The 17,254-nt window shown below is 42.3% G+C and overlaps 1 protein-coding gene across 4 annotated transcripts in view; it reads left to right on the top strand.

Moving 5' to 3' along the window:
• The window catches only part of ARHGEF28 (Rho guanine nucleotide exchange factor 28), a 297,368-nt gene that overhangs the window by 47,415 nt on the left and 232,699 nt on the right, over window positions 1–17,254 (top strand). For all 4 annotated transcript variants that reach the window (XM_080682721.1, XM_080682719.1, XM_080682718.1 and 1 more), the window contains one exon: window positions 6,242–6,285. In XM_080682721.1, the coding sequence (XP_080538847.1) occupies window positions 6,253–6,285 (33 nt within the window). In that variant the 5' untranslated portion in view covers window positions 6,242–6,252. Of the gene's footprint in view, window positions 1–6,241; window positions 6,286–17,254 lie in introns of those variants that run through there.

The following is a 17,254-nucleotide window of genomic DNA, read 5'->3' as shown; positions in this document are numbered from 1 at the left end:
CCTTATCTCTTGTTATGTCCTTCAGTTTGAGATCTAATTTGTCAGAAATAAGTATTGCTACCCCAGCTTTTTTTTCAGTTCCATTTGCCTGGAAAACCTTTTTCCATCCCTTCACCCTCAGTCTGTGTGCGTCTTTTTTTCTGAGGTGGGTTTCTTGTAGACAGCAGATATATGGGTCGTGTTTTCTTATCCAATCCGTTACCCTATGTCTTTTGATTGGGGCATTTAATCCATTTACATTTAAAGTTATTATTGATAGGTACTTATTTGTCGCCATTCCTATTCTTTACCCCTGTGTTACTTCTTCGCTTCCTGTTTCTTTCTTTCTTTCTTTTTTTTTTTTTTTTTTTACAGCAGACCCTTTAGCATTTCTTGCATTGCTGGTTTGGTGGTAATAAATTCCCTTAGTCCTTTTTTGTCTGTGAAGCTCCTGATTTCACCTTCAATTTTGATTGACAGCCTTGCTGGGTACAGTATTCTTGGATTCAGACCCTTCCTTTGCATGACTTTGTATATTTCATTCCATTCCCTTCTGGCCTGATGAGTTTCTGTTGAGAAATCAGTTGCTAGTCTGATGGGGGTTCCTTTGTATGTAACTTTCTGTCTCTCTCTTGCTGCTTTTAAGATTCTTACTTTGTCATTGATGTTTGCCAATTTAATTATAATGTGCCTTGGTGTCGGTCTTTTGGGGTTCATTTTGCTTGGGACTCTGTGAGCTTCTTGGATTTGTGTGTGTTTTTTCTTCCCTATATTTGGGAAATTTTCTGTCATTATTTCTTCAAAGAGGTTTTCTATTCCTTGCTCAGCTTCCTTTCCTTCTGGAACCCCTATTATGCGGATGTTGTTTTGTTTCGTGTTGTCCCAAAGTTCCCTTAGACTCTCCTCCTGCCTTTTAATTTTTTTTTCTAGAAGTTGCTTTTCTTGGGTATTTTTTTCCATCTTGTCTTCTAGCTCACTGATGCGGTCCTCTGCTTCTTCTAGTCTACTCTTGATGCTTTCTATTGAGTTCTTTACGGCAGCGATGTCATTTTTCATTTCTTCTTGGTTCTTCTTCATTTCCTCTTGGTTCTTGCTCATATTGTCGAATTTGTCTTCCATTCTTTTCAGCCACCTTATGACCATTTCTCTGAATTCTTTTTCTGGAAGGTTGCTTGCCTCCATTTCGTTTACTTCCTTTTCTGGTGATGCCTGCTTTTCTTTCATATGCGGGCTGCTTCTTTGTCTCCCCATGGTCTCTCTTCTCTGGGTGTCTGGTTTTGTAGTTCTCTCTCTCCTGGGTTGATTTAAAGGCACAAAATACAGCACTACCAGGTACAACTCACAAGGCACTGAACAGGAATGTATTCACGATATTAATAACCTCCAATAAAGGTGACCACCAGAGAAAGGCAAATTAGGTGATAGGAGAGAAAGAAGAAGAGGAAAAAGGAAAGAAAGAAAGAAAGAAAGAAAAAAAAAAAGAAAAAAGGAGTGTGAAAATGAAATTGGGAAAAGGGAAAGTAAAGAGAAAAAAAAAAAGTAAGAGAGACAAGAAAGTGACTAAGAGAGAAAGGGGAACAGACTATATATATTGGGGATAAAACTCCAATAGAACAATCACTAATCCCAGAAAATGCCAGCAACAAGTGCCTGGGGATTAGTACAAACTACCACACCAACTAATATGGAGTGAGGCAAGGGAAAGCTGAAGCACAAAACAAACAAAAAAATAAACAAAAGAAGAATAAGCAAAACAATTTCACAAAAAAGCATAAAAATTGGATATAATCTACATTCAAGCAAACAACAACAAAAGGACAGAGAGAAGGACAAGTTTATGGATAGCTCAGACAGCGAAGGGAGAGGTGTATGTGGACTTGGAGCAGAGGATTGGAGATTAGATATGTAAGTAGGGTGAAATTTTAACAAGGGGTAAACAGAAAGAATAGGGAAAATCTAAAGCAGTAAAAGGGTAATATAAACAGGACACTGAAAAGGGGGAGGTTAGGAAGAGAGTGATGGCCTAAAGGTAGAGTTGAGATAGAGTAAAACGATGCTAAAGGAAAGATAAAAATAGAATGTAGAACCCTAAACCCAAAATAAAATGAAGAGAAAATAAAATGACACTTTAAAAAAAAAAAAAAAGATAAAATAGCAGTAGTAATAATACGGATTGAAAATAAAAATGTAATCATTAAAAAGGTAAAATCAAGTGATGAAAAAAGAAAAAAAAAGTTTCTTGATTAAAAGATGCAAAAAATGAAAATAAAAAAAAAATAAAAAAAATAAAAAAATAAAAGGTAAAAATAAAATGTGGAGTAGTGAAGGTCATTCACTTCCTCTGTTTTTCTGTTTGGCACGCCTGTTTCTCAGTCCAGACAGTATTGCAGTTCCCTGCGATCCACTGCTCTTCGGTGTTGTAAGCCAGTCCTGATTTTAAGCAGGCGGTGTGTCTTAATTTCTCGTATTCCTTTATTTTTGATTACACAAGAGTCGATTTGTGATTCAGCCCCTGGGTGGCAGTGTTTCTGGATTAACTTCCGGGTCTATCTATGGCCTCTCTAGGCAGTGTTAGAGCCTTCTTTCTCTGTGGCACTCGTCACCGGCCTGTGGGAGTGGTCTGCCTCAGAGCTGACTCTCTGATGGTCACTCCTCGCTCCGATCCCCAGGTTCCAGAAAAACAACCTTCCCCTGCAGTCTCCCAGGGTGTCCCCAACTGGGTGATCCTATGTATTGGGCTTAGTAATCAGAAGCAAGAATTTCAAGAGGAAAAAGCCCAGTTGTGCGTACTCCGGGACTCCGCGTAAGCACAGGCACCCAGGGAACGAAGGGGCTGCGCGTAAGTCTGGACTGCCTGAAATTCTTAGGGTGTCCCTGCACTTCAGATCAAAATGGGTTGCTTTTTAGAGTGCCCTTCTCTTAGCAGCTCTGAGGACCCCTTTCCACAATCACAGATCACGCCAGCCCCTACAGCCACGGATTTTTCTAGGCACAGACTTCCCTGGTCCTCCAGCTCCCGCAAAACGCGCGTTCCTCTCTCCCGCCGGGACCAGAGACCTCACCTTATCCCAGGCGAAATCTGACCTTTCCGTGGTGGAGTGTAGAACTCCTCTGAACCCGTGTGCTTGCGCCAGTTGGGGAGCGTTGTTCTGGGGCTCGCAGCTGTTCCTGGGGTGCCGCCGTTGTGGATTCTCAGGCTTCAGATAAGCTCCACTTTCCGGATCAAGATGGCGCAGACTCCGCGTCCAACCCCGCAGCTCCGGGAGGGGACCCAGCCACAGTTGGTGCTGCCAGGTCAGGGGAACCCCGTTCAGCAGTCCCCCACCTCCTTCTGGAATTCAGCTGTCTCCCAACCAGCCAACAAACACTCCTTGTGCGACCCTCAGCTGTTCTTTCTTTCTGCTCCGGGACAAGGCTCGGAACACGTCTGTCTATTCCGCCGCCATTATTCCCTCCTCCTACTTTTTTTAAAAATATATTTTTATTGATTTCAGAGAGGAAAGGCAAGGAAGGGAGTGATAGAAACATCAATGATGAGTAAGAATCATTGATTGGCTGTCTCCTGCACATTCTCTACTTGGGATCAAGCTCGCAACCTGGGCATGTGCCCTGACTGGGAATCGAACTGTGACCTCCTGACTCATAGGTTGACGCTCAATCACTGAGCAACACTGGTTTTACTCACCTATTTTTTCAGTGATCTGTAATTGACACACAACATCTTATTAGTTTCAGGTGTACAATATGATGATTTAATATTTGTATACTAGAGGCCCGGTGCACGAAATTCGTGCACGGGGGGGGGGTCTCCCTCACCCTCTCCAATCTGGGACCCCTCTCCAATCTGGGACCCCTTGAGGGATGTCTGACTGCCCGTTTAGGCCCGATCCCAATAGGGCAGTTGGCATCCCTCTCACAATCCAGGACTGCTGGCTCCCAACTGCTTGCCTTCCTGATTACCCCAAACCGCTTCTGTCTGCCAGCCTGATCACCCTCTAGCCACTCCCCTGCCAGCCTGATTGATGCCTAACTACTCCCCTGCCAGCCTGTTTGCCCCTAACTGCCTTCCCCTGCAGGCCTGGTCACCCCTAACTGCCCTCCCCTACAGGCCTGGTCACCCCTAACTGCCCTCCCCTGCAGGCCTGGTACCCCCCCAACTGCTCTCCCCTGCAGGCCTGGGTCCCCCCCAACTGCCCTTCCCTGCAGACCCAGTCACCCCCAACTTCCCTCCTCTGCCAGCCAGGTCACCCCTAACTGCCCTCCCTTGCAGGCCTGGTTCCTCCCAACTGCTCTCCCCTGCTGGCCATCTTGTGGTGGCCATCTTGTGTCCACATGGGGGCAGGATCTTTGACCACATGGGGGCAGCCATCTTGTGTGTTGGAGTGATGGTCAATCCGCATATTACTCTTTTATTAGATAGGATAGAGGCCTGGTGCATGGGTGGGGGCCAGCTGGTTTGCCCTGAAGGGTGTCCCGGATCAGGGTGGGGGTTCCCTTGTGGTGTGGGGTGGCCTGGGTGAGGGGCCTGTGGTGGTTTGCAGGCCGGCCATGCCCCCCGGCAACCCAAGCAGAGGCCCTGGGATCTGGGATTTATTTATCTTCTGCAATTGAAACTTTGTAGCCCGGAGTGGAGCCAAGCCTTCTGCTCGCTCTGTGGTGGCAGCCATTTCTGTTTGGGATTTATGTATCTTCTATAATTGAAACTTTGTAGCCTTAAGCGGAGGCCAAAGCAGGCCAGGGCTGCAGAAGCTTGACTTCCTCCATCGCCGTGGGCAACCCTAGCCTCCTGCTCTCTCCAGCTCCGTGACTGCTGCCATTTCTGTTGGGATTTATTTATCTTCTATAATTGAAACTTTGTAGCCTTGAGTGGAGGCCTGGGCCGGCAAGGGCAGGCGGAAAGCTTAGCTTCCTCCATTGCCAGGGAAACCCAAGCCTCCCTTCTGCTCTCTGTGGCTGCAGCCATCTTGGTTGGGTTTATTTGCATATTCCCTCCTGATTGGCTGGTGGGTGTGACTGGTGGGCATGGCTTGTTGGTGTAGCGGAGGTACGGTCAATTTGCATATTACTCTTTTATTAGATAGGATATTGCAAAGTGTTCACCACAATAAGGCTAGTTAACATCTGTTACCATAGATAGTGACAGAATTTTTCTTTGTAATGAGAATTTTCACAATCTATTTTCTTAGCAACTTTTAAATATACAATACAGTATTATTAACTACTAGAGGCCTGGTGCACGAAATTCATGCATGGGGGTGGTGTCCCTCAACCTGGCCTGTGCCCTCTCACAATTTGGACCCCTTGGGTAGGGTCCCTAGGCCTGGCTGGGGATCAGGGCCTATTGGGGCTTTCCTTCCCCTGGCTGCCAGCAGCAGCCCCGCCCCTGCTGCTGCCACTGCTTGCCATCTGTGCGGTGCTGCCCCTCCCTCCCCTGCCACTAGTCGCTTCCCTCTGCAGGGCGATTGTGGGGCGATGGCAGGGCCCCCCTGACCAATCACATCGCACCCGCCTTGGCTGGCCTGGCGCCAGCATGTGTCATAGCATGGTCATCTGGAAGGTAGTCTGGACGGTCGTTCTGCTGTTTGGTTGTTCGGTCAATTTGCATATTACGCTTTTATTATTATAGATAGTCTCTATGCTGTACATCACATCCTCATAACTTATTTTATAACTGGAAGTTTGTACCTATTTGACTCCCTTCAGTTAACCCCTTTTGAATGATGCTGGCTCCTTTTCTCCTAAGCTGGAAGCTGGTTTCTGGGTGTGGGTGTCAAGGGGAAGGCACACCCAGAGGCAGATGAGATGCATGCAGCTGGGGAAGAGGTGGGTTAGCATGACAGTGGCCTGCATTCCCCCACACTGAAATGTCTGGCTCGCTCTAAGATCTGCCTTGTTGCACCAAAAGTGGATTCTGATCTCAGAGAAGCCTGTGATCCAAGTGATTAATTAAGGTGAAACTTTCAACCCGCTTATTTTGACTTTTCTTGTCTTTCTGAAATATAATTTCCATTTTGGGAGCCGTCAGTGGGATAATGTCAAGGGTGATAGATTTCCTTATGTGTGGAAATTAATACAAAATAAGAAAGGGGTTTTGTTTTATACAGGTAGCATCTTATTTCTGTATTTTTATAATTTTGTCTCTGAATTTTCCTATCTAATGAGTTACTCCTTCGACAGTGTTGATACCTGAAGGTCAGGACACAGCTCTGTTGGTTGGTTAAATGAGGACTCCTGCAATAAATGCTCTTCTTATTGTTTGCAGATGCGGAAGCCATGGAGTTGAGCTGCAGTGAAGTACCTCTTTATGTAAGTTCCTAAGCATTGGGCTTCAGGTTTAAGTGGCCTTTTCTTAGACTTGAGACCCATGTGACTGAAGTGGGGAGAAAGGCTTTGCTCATTATTGAGCTGAGGCTTTTGAAAAACAACACACAGTGCTACTGTGTCGTTATTTGCATGAAGCCTTTTAAAACTAGTTGGCTCCTGGTTTCCAAGTCTGGGTTTTAATTATGTTTCCCCAAGTAACTTTTTAAAAACTGTATTTGTTCTGGACTAGAAAATACTCAATTCATTCATATAGATGATTTTTTTAATATATTTTTTTATGATAATATCCTGATAATAGCCAAGAACGTGTTCTGTGGGTGTCTTTTTGGGGGCAATGTTCAGTGATAATTGTGTCAGTTAAAAGCATGAAATAGAAATTCAAAGGAAAAGTGCTGGGATATATACATAGATTAAGTGGGGGGATCGGGTGACAGAGTTGCCCAGTGAGATTCCTGGTCAAGGTGCCTTCTGGGTTGAGAACAGATACTGGGTGTAACAGGGGAGTGATGTGATTGTCTCATCTTACAAAATGGCAGATGGTTTCCTCTTCCCATCTTCCTTTTGCAGACAAAACCTAATTTCTTGGAACCTGTATTGATGGGGGTGTGAGTATGGATGTGTGTAGGAGGGCTGCTTTTTCAGGTGGCCTTTGAGTTATCCTCTCATGGGATACAGCAAGAGTGCAGGATCTAGCATAAAGGATCTGACCTCAGTTCAGATTAATCCTTAGTAGAACAATATCAAGGAATTGGAACAAGTTTAATCAGAATCCTGTTAATTAAAATGTATTAATGTACTTCCTCATGCCACACTTTACTACCCAAGTAACCCTCTCTCTCAACCCTTCCCCATTCTTCTTACATGTACCCCACTGTATTCTCTGAAGAAACACTAAATGATCAAATAAATAGATGCCAAAATAATACCTTCACCCCCCTCCTGGGTTACCCAGTAGTCCGTAGTATTCTCTTTAGGTTGTGATTTGCAGGTCATAAAATGTGTCTATAGACAGTTAGGCTTGGCCCAGCCATAATTAAAGATTAAAAAAAAGACTGCCCCAATGCTAAATTGTAAAGTATCCCAAGTTTTATTTAATTATTTATTTTGTACCTTCTTCCTCCTCAGTTATATTCATTCCACCCCGCTTCCCTTCTTCAAACCAAATAAACAAATCCACAAACTTAATCCTGGTAGAAAACCTTATGGTTGGTCAACATACTGGTGTAGCTATATTGAACTTAGACCTACAGATTATGACCAGACTAGGGAAGAGTCAGCTAACATTGCCTAAGGAGAGAAGAGAGTGAAACAGACCAAACATTTTTTTTTCCTAACTGTAATATAATATATACTAATTAGAATAAAATGAAAAATAACAAAGTGTTAAGAAAATAAGTCACTCATAATCTCACCTCCTATAAATAATGTTATTTAAAACATTAATACATTTTATTGCCCTAGCTGGTTTGGCTCAGTGGATAGAGCATTGGCCTACGGACTGTAGGGTCCTGGGTTTGATTCTGATCAAGAGCACATGCCTGAGTTGTGGGCTTGATCCCCAGGAATGATATAGGCAGCAAGTAAACTGGCTTATAGCTAACTAGTGGCCTGGTGCATCGATTTGTGCACATTGAAAGGAAATTAATTAGAAGATATGTTTTAAGATCGTTATTTGCCCTTTTTCTATAATAGAAGTGTCAACCAAATTCATGATCGACAATGACAGATCAAAACAAATGTGTGCGATTGGCGCCGCGAGACCTTTATATGTATCGCCCATGCGCAAGTCAACATTTATTTTTAAATTGCCAGTGTGCGTCATATGTACTGGCCGGTCGGTCGGTTGGATGGTCAGATGGACAGTCGGATGGTCACTTAGCCTTTTAGATATATAGAGGATTACTGAGGCATGTGAGTGCATACCAGTGCCTGGCTGTGCACAGCCTGTGTAGACCCAGGTTTCCGGAATGCTGGGTGGTGTTCCCATGATGGCTGCTCTTTGTAGTGGTTAACTTAGGTAGATAAAAACCTATTAACCCCAGAATGCTTATGCAGAAAAAAGGTACAGCAGCCATCAAAACTCTTAAGTGGGACTGAGGCAGCAAGGGCTCTCTTCAGAAGGGCTCTTTGATCAGAGCAACAGAGGAAGCCGATGAAATCTTGTTGTCCTTAGCCTTTAAGGTAGACTATTCAAATGAAAGCCGTTAAAAATCAGCCAACCAGTCTGGCCAGTCTTGCTCAGTGGTTAAGCATCGACCTGTGAACCAGGAGGTCTGGGTTCCATCTTGGTCAGGGCACATGCCCAGGTTTCACACTCGATCCCTAGTAAGGGGCATGTAGGAGGCAGCCTATCAGTGATTCACTCTCATCATTGATGTTTCTATCTTTCTCTCTCTCCCTCTCCCTTCTTTTCTGAAATCAATAAAAATATATTTAAAAAACAAACAAAAAAACACATGTTAATACATTTTATTAATTCTAAGGCACGTCTTTTTTCTTATTTTCATATCTGTGAAATTGAGATGCTCCTACACTGTGAATCCTGGCAGAAGTCATGATGTAGCTGTTTTTACCGAAGCATGTGTGACCTTGGTCACATGGTTTATATTGTTCTCACTTCAGAATAGTTATGAACTTTGCTGGCACAACATGAATTAATTGCTTTCAAAATTACTTCACCATGGTTTGGTATTAAAAGGAAAAGTTACTGTGTATATACAAAGACATGGAACCAGCAGCATGATACATGATGAAATCTGTGTAAGTTAAAACAAAATTCTAACATAAAAAAAGGACAGTTTTTCTTCTAGTGGCATATAAAATGCATATTATAACTGATGGCAGCTTATATTAATTATGTATATTTTATTTTTATTTTTTTTTTAAAATATATTTTATTGATTTTTTACAGAGAGGAAGGAAGAGGGATAGAGAGTTAGAAACATCGATGAGAGAGACACATCGATCAGCTGCCTCTTGCACACCTCCTACTGGGGATGTGCCCGCAACCAAGTTACGTGCCCTTGACCGGAATCGAACCTGGGACCTTTCAGTCCGCAGGCCGACGCTCTATCCACTGAGCCAAACCGGTTTTGGCTTAATTATGTATATTTTATATGTACATAACTGACCCTAATTATATATAGGTTGCAACCTGATTTTTTTTACTTAACATTTTATGTCAATATTATTATAGATTGACCTAAGCCAATGTGACCATTTGGCCTCATCAGTAAGGAGGTCAGTGAGGGTTATACTATAATGAAAACAAGTCTTAAACCAAATTCTGTTGAATAGGTAATATGTAAGTAGAGTAGACACAAAGGCTGTGCAACAACTGGTTCCTGTATCTTTTTTTAATTTTTATTTATTTTTATTTTTTTAAAAAATATATTTTATTGATATTTTACAGAGAGGAAGGGAGAGGGATAGAGAGTTAGAAACATCGATCAGATGCCTCCTGCACACCTCCTACTGGGGATGTGCCCTCAACCAAGGTACATGCCCTTGACCGGAATCGAACCTGGGACCTTTCAGTCCGCAGGCCGACGCTCTATCCACTGAGCCAAACCGGTTTCGGCATGGTTCCTATATCTTGATGCAAGCTTCCTGTCTGCCTGTGGCCTTCGGAGGTTGTATAAATATGAACGTCTAGTTTCTCCCAGCTTACTACAATCTGGTTTATAAATCCTTACTATTTAAAAATTCATAGTATATTTTATTGAAAAAAAAGCAAAAAGAAAAAATTAAAACTATGTTTAATAACCCTGTCATTGATGATAAGCATTATTGACTTTTATTTTTTTCTTCCAGAATTTTATCTATATTTGTGTGCAATTTTATCGAAGGTTCTTTTGCATTTATTTAGATCAGTGGTTTTCAACCTTTCTAATGCCGAGACCCTTTAATACAGTTCCTCATGTTGTGGTGACCCCCAACCATAAAATTATTTTCGTTGCTACTTCATAACTGTAATTTTGCTACTGTTATGAATCGTAATGTAAATATCTGTGTTTTCCGATGGTCTTAAGCGACCCTGCTAGCGGTTGAGAACTGCTGCTGTAGAGCCTAAGACCATCGGAAAACACAGATATTTACATTACGATTCATTAACAGTAGCAAAATTACAGTTATGAAGTAGCAACGAAAATAATTTTATGGTTGGGGGTCACCACAACATGAGGAACTGTATTAAAGGGTCTCGGCATTAGAAAGGTTGAGAACCACTAATTTAGATGATGTGTTTTCTTATTTGACATTGGATCTCTTAATTTTGATGCTTTCAAGTACTTCTACCAATCCTATTTCATTGTTTTAACAGGTTCTTTTGTAAAAACAAATTAACATAACACTGGTAAGAACATAATTTAGGTAGAACCCAAACAAAACTAGAAATTGTAAAGAGTTATGACATTGAGATGATATCTTAAAATTTCAAAACTACTAAGCATAATAATTGTATGCTAATGAATTGGAAAAGTCTCAGTAAGATAGGCTTTAAAAATATAAACTACAAGATTTATCTCAAGGAGGATTAGATCACATAAATAGAACAGTGGTCATGAAGTAAAAAAAAGTTGTTAGAAATTATTCCTCAACTTCTATCTTCCCTTCAAAAAGAGCACCTCATTCAGGTGGGTCCTATTGGTGATATTTTGTTTAATTTTTTGGCTTTTTATGGCAAACATTTTTTCCCCTCACGTTTTTTGGCAAATATTTTTGTTTGCTTGTCTTCAGGAAAGAGACTCTATCCTAGTATTGGAGATGCAGGGATATTCCTGAACTCAGCCCCAGACTCACTCAAACTTTGAAAATGAACTGTGATGATCCACTGCGTTGCTATTGCTGGAAAAGAGAAATACTGCACTCTGATAAATTAGAGAAGAAGCAGGGATTGAAAAGACTGGTAGCCAGGAGTTTTATAGTATCGATCTGCAAACCTTAGGGATGTGAATGCTGCAAATCCAATTTTCAGCCTCTGAGCAGTTTTCTGCATCTGTACTTAAAGGGGCAAAAAGGAGTAGTTCTGGAGGGCCAAGCTATTTTTTCACAATAGAAAAGATACAGTCTTTGCCTGACTGGCATAGCTCAGTGGTTGAGTGTCTACCTATGAACCAAGAGATCACTGTTCAATTCCCAGTCAGGGCACATGCCCGCCCGGGTTGTGGGCTCAATCCCCAGTAGGGATGTGCAGGAGGCAGCCGATCAATGATTATCTCTCATCATTTGTTTCTCTCTCTCTCCCTTCCCCTTTCTCTCTCTAAAATCAGTAAAAACTTATTTTTAAAAAGGTACAGTCTGGGTTGAGATCTAGGCTTAATCTTTAGATTGAATGGTTACTTAAGCTAGGGAAGAATTGTAGTGATGAAGCTGATGAGAAGAGTGGAAGCCTGGGGATGGGTACATTGGTATAACTGACCTACGATGTTTATAGCATAAAACATCACTTGCGAGTTTGAAAGTCCTATTTGTTATTTTTATTTTGTTTGTTGCTTTTAGTCTTATGGTTGTCATTTTCTAGTTTGCACATAAAAAAAGATAGGAAATGATGCAAGTAGAACTTGAAAGGAGAGATTTTCGCTGACTGGGTATTAGATTGAATTTTGAAAGAGGAAGAGATTTTGCATTCACAAGCTAAATTGTGTGTTTTTGCTGGTGAATGTTCTTTTGGTTACTTTTAAAATTGACTTTTCTTTAAATTTTTGTTAAGGAAGGTTATAAAACAAATAATGTTATATACTTATTATTCACTCCTTTTCACATTATATTTTTATTTTTATATAAAGTGTAATTAGCAATAATCTTTCCAAAAGATCAGTTCAGAACTGCTGTGACTAAAACAGAAGAGCTCTTTCTTGGGAAATTGTTGATTTCAAAGGCTTTCCCATCCTTTTTTGTCAATTGGAATAGTTTTATGTTAAATGATTATTTAAATAATACTCATTATTAAAAAAAATAAAATTATTAAGAAGAGCCCTAACCGGTTTGGCTCAGTGGATAGAGTGTCGGCCTGCGGACTGAAGGGTCCCGGGTTCGATTCCGGTCAAGGGCATGTACCTGGGTTGCGGGCACATCCCCAGTAGGGGGCATGCAGGAGGCAGCTGATCGATGTCTCTCTCTCATCGATGTTTCTAACTCTCTATCCCTCTCTCTTCCTCTCTGTAAAAAATCAATAAAATATATTTAAAAAAAAAAAAAAAAGAAAGTAAAGGTCACCTGAAATTTTATGTTTGAAAGAACTTTCCTTATGTGTGTGCACGTGGGTGTGCACGGGCGCGGACACACACGAGGTTCCATAAAAGGAAACATGTAAAAGCTGTTTTTATTATCTTGGGCAGATCTCATTAATGCTTCCCCACCCCCACATTTACATTTACTACCACACTTTCTGTCCTCCAGCCTAGTGCCCTTGCTCTCAGGAGCAGTAGTACCCCTGGGAACTTGTTGGAAATACACATTCTCAGACCTCCCCCAAGACCCACAGAGTCAGCATCTCCTGGGGTGGGGCCCAGCAATCTGTGTTTTAACAGAACTTTCAGGTAATTCTGATGGAGTACACTAGAGTTTGAGAACCAATGACAGTGTACATATTTGCACCCTTTTCTGTGCTCATACAACATATACATACATAATACAGATACAATCTTTAATACAATCATTAAAAAAAATCTGGATCATATTATTAGATTTCTCTATTTTTTCCAACTCAGCAGTACTTTGTAGAAATTTCTCTATCATCAGGTATAGTTCAAATTTACTCTTTTAAGCAGGGGTGGGGAACATCTAGCCCACCATTTGGTCTGGACCTGCCAAGGCATTAGGGGTAAGTTAATTAAATGTTTGACCAAATATAGCAGGCTAATTTTTAAGTTGATAATTTTGTATGGCCCTTGAATGATGTTATAAATATCCAAATGGCCTTTGGCACAAAAAAGATTCCCCACCCTTGTTTTAAATGAATGGGTGTGGATCTAGCCACTTCTCTTTGGATAGGTAGTCACTGTGTTTCAGTCCTTGGCAACCATGAACAGTTATTCACTAGACACCCTTGTCCATGTCCTTGTTCATGTGTCCTTATGTATTAATACTTTTGTCTTGATGAAGTAGATTCCCAGGAATGGAATTGCTGGATGAAGGGTGTACACATTTCAAATAAGATGGATTGCTTTGCAAATTAGATGTCACAGTTCACATTTTATTCAGGGTTATTAGAAATATTTAATATCTAGTGCTTTAGCTTTAATAACTGGTAATTATGGCCCTGGCCAGGTGGCTCAGTTGGTTAGAGCATTGTCATGTAAACCAAAAGGTTGGGGATTTGATTCCTGGTCAGGGCACATATCTAGGTTTCTGGTTCTATCCTTGGTTGGGGCTGGTGCAGGAGGTAGTGGGAAGCAGCCGATAACTGTTTCTCTCTCACATCAATGTTTCTCTCTCTCTCTCTTTCTCTCCCCCATCTCTAAAATTAGTGAACATGTCCTCAGGTAAAGATAAAAGTGTTGGAAGCCGCTCATTGTCCTCACTAGCAGAGAGGTGTGGACAAGGAACCTGGAAGGCTGGTCAACCTTGAAGCTCTGAAAGGTCAGAGCCAACCACCCACTGTCTAGCTGAGACAAGGATAGCTAAAGCAACCTCCACCTTTTAATCTTATGTAAATCCTTGCTGATTGGCTATTACTGGAATTGCCTGTCTAGAGCTATGGGTGGATCCCATAGTCTAAATAAAAGGGATTGCTAGGCCTGAGCAAAGCAGAGTCCTTCCTCTTGAGTTGGGCTCCCGCCTGGCCCCCAGCATTTCCAAATTAATATTTTCTAGTCTCTTTCATTTGTGTGCGGCCTCCTCCAGAGCCCGAACCCTGAGCCTGAACCCTGAACCACGCGGGATGTGAAAGGGGTTCACTACAAATTGGAGCCCAAACGTGGGACACTACATAAAAGAACAAAACAAAACATAAAACCCCTGGTAATTATGAAATTGGGGGCTGTGTTCTCATTTTCATTGTGCACAGAAAGGTAGCGTTTTAAATTTTGTGTTATTAACTTCATAAAAGTTCCAGAAAATGTATCTTGCTTTATTTAACCTCTCCCCGCCCTCCATGGTGCTTCATTTCTGCTATTTCCCAAAATCTGGTTAATATAAGCACTTAATCCATGGAGATTTTGTAACATCTGCAGAGGGCGTGTCTGTGAACCCCTGCGTGTGGGCCCTCGCTCTCTTCCACCCTTCAGAGGTGTTAATTGTAGCAGCTGCCTAGAAGAGTATGATCATTTCTTTCTCTGGAAACTGCAAATTGTATAACCATTTGGGCAGAGGAGTTTTCACTTCAGTAGCTTGTTGCCAGCTGGATCTGAGCTGTTTCCCCACTCCCTGAACATTTTATGTTTATATTATTCTTTTATTCTGAGTCACAGTCTCCTGCTCGTTGGTCCCAAGAATATTGGTTGCTGCTGGGCTCATTGTATATATGAATTGAAGGTTCAATCTGATGTTCAGGGATCCAGTTAGCACTTTAAGTAGCTGTGCTAAACTCTCCCATTCAACCTCTTCTATTTCTGGGGCTTGGTGTGGTTTTCTTGAATCCTTGGCCAAGTGCACTCCTCTTGGTCCCAGCCTTCTGCGGGGGGGCGAGGAGGACCCGAGGACAGGTTCCCACCCGGTTTCCTAGCCCAGAGAGGCAGCTTCCTATTGAGGCGGTAAGTGACTTGGTGGCTTTGTTCTGCATTCACCTGGCAGACGCCTCCTTCCTGATTCCTGCAAATCTCTCCGGCTTCTGGTTCCTGTTGAAGGAAATCCTGTCCTCCAGCTGCTGCCCTTCTCTGCTGTGGCTGTGCGTCCCTGATGGGCCCCTGTGACAGCCACTCTTGACCATCAGCTCAGAGTATTAGTACATGATCACACCTTCAGACCTTTGCAGATGCAGAAATGAAGGTTACTAGAAGCAGTGACTTACTATTTTTTTAAAAATATTTTTTTCCTGTTGGGTTGTCTGCCTTTTTCTTTTTAATTTAATAAATCTTTATTGTTCAGATTATTACAATTGTTCCTCTTTTTTCCCCCCATAGCTCCCCTCCACCCGGTTCCCACCCCACCCTCTGCCCTTACCTTCCCCCCACTGTCCTCATCCATAGGTATACAATTTTTGTCCAGTCTCTTCCCGCACCCCTTTCCCCCTGAGAATTGTCAGGCCACTCCCTTTCTATGCCCCTGATTCTATTATATTCACCAGTTTATTCTGTTCATCAGATTTTTTATTCACTTGATTTTTAGATTCACTTATTGATAGATATGTATTTGTAGTTCATAATTTTTATCTTTACCTTTTTCTTCTTCTTCCTCTTCTTAAAGAGTACCTTTCAGCATTTCATATAATACTGGTTTGGTGGTGATGAACTCCTTTAGCTTTTTCTTATCTGTGAAGCTCTTTATCTGACCTTCAATTCTGAATGATGGCTTTGCTGGGTAGAGTAATCTTGGTTGTAGGTTCTTGCTATTCATCACTTTGAATATTTCTTGCCACTCCCATCTGGCCTGCATAGTTTCTGTTGAGAAATCAGCTGACAATCGTTTGGGTGCTCCCTTGTAGGTAATTAACTGTTTTTCTCTTGCTGCTTTTAATATTCTCTCTTTGTCCTTTGCCCTTGGCATTTTAATTATGATGTGTCTTGGTGTGGTCCTCTTTGGATTCCTTTTGTTTGGGGTTCTGTGCGCTTCTTGGACTTGTAAGTCTATTTCTTTCACCAGGTGGGGGAAGTTTTCAGTCATTATTTCTTCAAATAGGTTTTCAGTATCTTGCTCTCTCTCTTCTTCTGGCACCCCCATAATTTTGATGTTGGTACTCTTGAAGTTGTACCAGAGGCTCCTTACACTATCTTCAAATTTTTGGATTCTTTTTTCTTTTTGCTTTTCCAGTTGAGTGTGTTTTGCTTCTTTGTATTTCAAATCTTTGACTTGATTCTTGTGTTCCTCTAGTCTGCTGCTAGGTCTCTGTATAATATTTTTTATTTCAGTCAGTGTATGCTTAATTTATAGTTGGTCCTTTTTCATATCCTCAAGGGTCTCGCTAAATTTATTGGCCTTTTCTAGGAAATTCTTGAAAAACCTTATAACCATGGTTTTGAACTCTATATCCAGTCGTTTGCTTTCCTCCATTTCTTTCATTTGTGATCTGTTTCTTTATCTTCGCATTTTCGTTGCTTTCCTGAGTTGGTAGAGTAGCTTTGTGTGTTAGGTGTCCTGTATGGCCCAGTGGCTCAGCCTCCCCAGTTACCTGAGGTGGACACTCTTGGTGCACCTTTTTGTGGACTGTGTGTACAGCCTTGTTGTAGTTAAGTCTTGATTATTGTTGGTATCACTGGGAGGAATTGACCTCCAGGCCAATTGGCTGTGAGGATCAGCTGTGTCTACGCTGGAGAACTTCTGTGCTGGAGACAGCCTTATGAGACAAGACTTGCAAAATTGCAAAAGCCTCTGTGTTCAGCTTGGATGGAGCAGAGTCTCAGGGCTGAGCAGACAGCCTTGGCTTCTAGTCAGCCCTGCCCTATGAAGCCCCTGGGTCTCAGTGTCCCTCGGTAGTCACTGCAATCACCTCTGAGAGAAAGCCGCCCTCGAGTTTTGCCCGCTGCCAGACAGTCCAGTTTCTCCCCCAATGAATCTGGATTCCCAGATTCTTGCCCGGAACTGGAGTTCAGTGCAGTTGGGAGCTTCCGTCTTGCCCCCGCTAGAGAAAGCCAGCGGCACACTCAGCAGTCAGTCCTCTCTGTGTGCACTCGCGCGTGCGCTTCCAGACCTCTGCCTTTTGTGGTTCCCCTGAGTTTCTGTGTGCTCCTCTCTTTTCCCGACAGTCCAGACTCCCCCCGTATGAGTCTGGGACCCCAGGGTCTCACCTGGAACTGGGGTTCAGTGCAGTCGGAACTGGGGTTCAGTGCAGTCGGGATCTTCCGTCTCTCTCCTG

Source organism: Plecotus auritus (assembly GCF_963455305.1).
Source record: "Plecotus auritus genome assembly, chromosome: 7".
NCBI lineage: Eukaryota > Metazoa > Chordata > Mammalia > Chiroptera > Vespertilionidae > Plecotus > Plecotus auritus.
The sequence above is the reverse complement of the archived record's forward strand: the minus strand, read 5'-3'. Positions and strand labels throughout refer to the sequence as shown.